Genomic DNA, 5,852 nt, shown 5'->3' on the forward strand with positions numbered 1-5,852 from the left:
TATATATATATATATATATAAAAGAGAACCATATGCCCGCCTACGTGGCGTCATCACAAACCAAGATTCCCTATGTTTGTTCACACTACCCTTTGTTGTCTATAAATAGAGGGATTTCCTCTCATTTTTAAAACAACGAAAATTTTTGAACTTCTTCTTCTTCTGCACAATTAAATATTATTTTTGTATCAATACACTGGTGAATACAATCATTATATCCTGAGAGGATCTATTCCTTTAAACCTCGGGTACTAGAGGGGAATAATTTTCTTAAAGGAACACTATGCATTTAATGGGCTCAATTTTTTCCAGTCTGTTTCATTCTATTGTTACAGATCCTGGTATGCTTGTTTTAAACTTTGTTGTTTATGTTACTGCAAAGTTATTGTTAGTACAAATTAAATAACACACGTTAATTGAGTATTCACACAAGTTTTCTCTACTGAAATTTTAGTTTCAAATTGAACTTCATCACTCTAGTATGTTGATTTTTAAAAAAACACCCAAATAAACTGAATAGCTTTATGTAATAATTTCCCTTTCAAGTATATATAATAAGTTGAATTATTGTCCCATATGATACCTTCTCCCTTTAATTTTTCATTTTAATAATTACTTATGATATATTTAAATAGGGAACTTTAAAATGATATATGTAAAGCAAAATTGGTAGGGTTGAACTTTCTACACGTTAGAATTAGAATATTTATTCACTTTTTCAGTCTTTCAAAATCTATTTATCCCTTCACCAACGATTATTTATTTATTAGAAAATTTTAATATCTCTGGTTGATGTTCATTTGATTCCCCAAAAATATCAAATAGTAACACTTCTTGGAAGCAAAAGGATAAATCATAAAATCAAATTAAAAATGATTGATTGAAGGATAAGTGATAAGATGTTATAATTATCATCTTCGTTTACATTATTAATATTTGTTACTACGTAATATTGTATATAAGATAATATAATATTTTAATTTTAGTGACGGATATGTTTTAAGTATTATTTTATAAATCCCATGATAATAAATTCCCGCGCGAGGCGCAGGTGATTTAACTAGTAATGTATAATTTTATACCCTATTATACAAAACAAAATTTTGTCAAACTTTGCAACTTGATTTCTCTCAAACGGCAAGATTGAATCTTCTGAAAATTTGTGGAGAAGTATAGTGATGGTCTATCATCCCCAATAGGGGAGATGTCATGAATCACAATAGACATCGTTGCAATATAATATACACACAAAAATATTTAAGTTAAATAAGATGTAAATTTTATTCTTAAGAATGAATAACTAAAACTTGCAAAGAAAATATATAAAAAAAAAAAGGTGGAGACAAACAACTTATTCTTAAAAATTAGGCATAACACATATATTTGACCCTATACTTGGCTTCAAATTTTAACTTTGACCTCCAACTTTCATAGTGCACAAACATGCACTTTAACTATCCAACCTTTTAATAAATAAACACGCGAGTCATACTTGGCAAAACGCGTGATATGTACGTATTCTGCATGAGTTAGGAGAAATGACAACTCTACCACGCAACGAATCAATCTCTTCAGGGTTTCCATTTACAATGCCTGGGGTTCTAAAATGCAAGAATAGTGTATCCCATTTTCTTCATTCACTAAGACGCGTAAACAAGTATCAAACTCAGACGAACATAAATGTAGCGATATGGATTAGATTACAACACGACATTACAAATGTATTTTTGACAAATCCAAATACAGGAAAAAGAAGAAATGACACAATCAATGGATCAACAACTCTAGTTTCTCACATTGGCATAATACATATATTGGACCCTAAACTTGGCTTCAAATTTTAACTTTGACCTCCAACTTTCATAGTGCACAAACAGGCACTTTAATTATCCAACTTTTAAATAAATAAACAAGCAATTTTTACAGCCAAAGAGCGTGAAATGCAAACGCTCCAACGTGTATTAGTGAGCCACTCAATGACTGCCAACTAATTAAATATTTTACACGTCATTTTAGAACTAAAAAAAATCAAAATTAATTTTATTTTATATACAAGAATCAAAATTAATTCCTCCTAATGGTTTTTAGAGCTTGGGGCTCATTGTTTGACGGAGCTTAGAAGTTTGTTTATGGCTGGCTTCTTGGTTTAGGTGTTTGTGGTTGTTGGGTCTGTTGGTTGCAGCAGTGTTGTTTCGTGATGATTCTCGCCGGAGATGGCGGATCTGATGGGTTTGGGGTCGGGTATTTGGTGGGTTTAGCGAGCTCGATCGTTTCATGGGTTGTGCTCCAGTGTGGAGGAAGAAAGAGACCGGCTGGGTTGGAGGTACTTATTTGGGGTCATTTGGTGGTGGCGTTTTGCCTGAAAAAGAAGAAAATGAACGGGGGTTTTGGGTTGCCGGAGATTGGCCGGAATCTGGGGGGTAGAGTTGTCATTTCAGCATATTTTTACTGTTGTGGGAATCAAAAATTACTCCTAACTCGCACAGAGAACGTGCACATCACGCGTTTTGCCAAGTAAGATTCGCGTGTTTTATTTATTAAAAAGGTTGGATAGTTAAAGTGTTTGTTTGTGCACTATGAAAGTTGGAGGTCAAAATTAAAATTTAAATCCAAGTTTAGGGTCCAATATATGTATTATGCCTATTTTGAATATGACAAATCAAAGAAGCAATAAAAATTTATCTAACATAACTAATTCCAGCATAACTTGTTTTCAAACCAACTGACAGTGTATATGGTATGAAGGAAAATATTTTCCAAATCAACTTGTTTTGTTCAAATTTAAGGAAAATGACTTACCTCTAGAAAATTAGGAAAACATTTTTCAGAACTCTTTTTCAACCTCACACCTCAACTTTTCACCCTAACTCAAGTCTCGAGTTATTCTCGATACAAATTCGGGATCTGACTCCTGATTCTTGATTCGGGACCTGACTCTCGACCTCGATTCAAGACCCGACTCAGGAGATGGATTTAAATCAAATTCTGATTTGGGTGTCGAGTCCCAGGTCAGGATTTAAGGTCGAATCTTGGATTGGATGTCGAGGTTTATTCCCGAGTCAGGTGTCGATATGGGGTTCCAAATTGAGTGTTAGAGTCAGGTTTTGAGTCAAGAGTCGAGATCTAGTCCCAGGTCAGTTGACGGATTTGAGTCCTGGATCAGTTATCGAGGTAGGGTATCGTGGTTGAATTCCGATTTGAAAGTCAAGTCATTGATAGGGAGTTGGATCAAATCTCGATTTGGAAGTTGGGTCAAGTGTCGGGGTCAGGTTTCACATCGAGTGTTGAGGTCGAATCTTGGTTTGGATCTCGCGTTAGGTGTCGAGATCGAGATCCGAAACAATCATCGAGTTAAAGATTAGGGTCAACGTCAATGTCGAGTCCTAGGTTAGGAGTTGAGGTCAGGTCCTGGATCAATTATCAAAGTTGATTTTCAGATCAAAAACTATTTTCCTAAAATGTATTTCTTTATCTCTAGCCAAAATAAAAGTTTTTTTTCTGAAAAATGTTTTTCATTCACCAACCAAACACTCGAAATAAAATTCCATTCATCAACCAAACATGAGAAAATAATTTCTAAGAAAACAATTTCCTCCATACCAAACACACCCTTAAGTCTCAATCCCAAAGAATATTGAGGGTTGACAAATGGTTATATGAATCATCATTATCAATATTGTTCTATTATTAATTAAATAGATGATGGTGAAAGATACACCTAAAGTATCCTAATTATTGAGTCTCATATTCGAACAATCAATTGAGCACTCTAACTTTCAAAATGATCATCTAGGCACCTAATTCAAAACTTATGTGTCACGTCAACGTCAGGTGTTCATTAGACACAATGATGACAAATTGAAGTGTTTAATTGTCAATTAAGACCAAATTGAGATGTATAGATATACACTCTCAAAGTTGAAGTGCTTATTTGATTAGATTGAATCAAATCAAGAAAAAGAAACTCAATCAAGGATTTGGTTTGGCATTGAAGAAAAAAAAATCGATATAATTAACTTAGTTTATTCATAACTTAAGAAAAAGCATATCAAAATCAAACCAAAGTGATATTATATTTATACAAATTTTATAAATATGTTATACTTTAAAATATTTATTATAATTCTTAATAAATAATGGTTGTAGATGCCAAATGGTGGTATGTAATTAATGGTGGACGATGGCAGTAGGTTGGATGAGGGAATTGTTGAACTGCTAACAACATATCCAGTAAAATCCCACTAAGTGGGATCTGAGGAGGGTAGAGTGTACGCATACTCTACCTCCAATTTTCATGAAAATATTTAAATAGATACCTTAATAATATTAATATTTTTTTTCTTATAGAGATTAATCATTCAGATTTATTCAGATACTGGAAAAAAAAAAGGGGGTGGGGGGGGGGGTTGTGATCACTATTCTGATGGAATAATGCAAAGTCAAATATTGACTATATAGAAATTAGAAAGATATCATGTGCACTACAACCAAACCAATTTTAAATTTTCTGGGAATGTGTACTAATAATTCTTTTACTAATTAATCAAAGAGAAGAAAAGTAAACTAAATTATACTTAACTCTAGAGTCAAACTTCTTCTGGCAGCAATTAACAGCCAACTTTGATTTGAATTTCTCCCATGTCTTTTGTCCTTATAAGTCTATGTATTGCCGTAAAAAATCCAAACGCCTAAAGATGGTTGATGCCTCTGTGTCATTCGCAGTAAAAAAATTGGGGGATTTTCTCATACAGGAAGCTTCCCTGCGTACAAGTCTCAGACAGGATGTGCGGTGGATGCGAAATGAGCTGTTCTTCATGCAGTCTTTCCTCAAAGATGCAGAACAAAAACAAGTTGTAGATCAAAGAGTTCAACAATGGGTGTTTGAAATCAACTCGATTGCTAATGACGCTGTTGCTATACTCAAGGCTTATAGCTTCGAGGATAGTAAAGGTGACGACGCTAGATTTGCTAGTCGTCTGAAGGCTTAAACTTGCATCTGCAGGAAGGAGACAAAGTTCTATAACGTCACCAAGGAGATCCAATCACTAAAGCATCGAATCATGGATATCTCTCACAAACGAGAGACTTATGGTATTAGAGATATGAATAATGCAGGAGAAAGGCCAAGTAATCGCCCAAACAATCAGTATGACATGGTTAGAACATTGAGGAGAACTACCTCATATGTAGATGAGGATCACATTTTTGTTGGCTTTCAGGATGTTGTACAAACATTGCTAACTGAACTTCTCAAACCAGAGCCTCACAGAAGAGTCATCTCCATTTATGGTATGGGAGGATTAGGCAAGACAACTCTTGCGAGAAACCTATACATCAGTCCTAATATTGCCTCTAGCTTCCCTACACGTGCTTGGATATGTGTTTCTCAAGAGTACAACACCATGGATCTCCTTTGGAATATCATAAAATCCATCCAAGGTTGCACCAAGGAAACTCTAGATTTGTTGGAAAAGATGACAGAGAGAGATCTAGAAATTTACCTTCGTGATCTTTTAAAAGAACCCAAATACCATGTGGTGGTCGATGATTTATGGCATAGAGAAGCATGGGAAAGTTTTGAAATGAGCATTTCCAGATAGCAAGAACGGCAGCAGAGTTATTATTACCACACGCAAAGAGGATGTCGCTGAAAGAGCAGATAACAAAGGTTTTGTCTATAGACTTCGTTTCCTGAGCCAAGAAGAAAGTTGGGATCTCTTTTGTAGGAAACTACTAGATGTTCAGGCAAAGGTCTCAGCAATGGAAAGGCTAGCAAAGGAAATGGTGGACAAGTGTGGAGGTTTACCTCTTGCAGTTGTTGTATTAAGCGGACTACTTTCACATAAAAGGGG

The 5,852-nt window shown here is 34.6% G+C and overlaps 2 protein-coding genes across 2 annotated transcripts in view; one reads left to right on the forward strand and one right to left on the reverse strand.

Moving 5' to 3' along the window:
• LOC102589158 (uncharacterized) overlaps nucleotides 1-5,852 on the reverse strand; it is an 81,824-nt gene that overhangs the window by 59,244 nt on the left and 16,728 nt on the right. The window lies entirely within an intron of this gene.
• Nucleotides 4,965-5,846, forward strand: LOC102586999 (disease resistance protein RPP13-like). Its single transcript, XM_015314343.1, has one exon. The coding sequence runs from the start codon at nucleotides 5,061-5,063 to the stop codon at nucleotides 5,598-5,600; it is 540 nt and encodes a 179-aa protein (XP_015169829.1). The 5' UTR covers nucleotides 4,965-5,060; the 3' UTR covers nucleotides 5,601-5,846.

The sequence above is a fragment of the Solanum tuberosum genome, unplaced genomic scaffold (assembly GCF_000226075.1).
Source record: "Solanum tuberosum cultivar DM 1-3 516 R44 unplaced genomic scaffold, SolTub_3.0 scf00296, whole genome shotgun sequence".
NCBI lineage: Eukaryota > Viridiplantae > Streptophyta > Magnoliopsida > Solanales > Solanaceae > Solanum > Solanum tuberosum.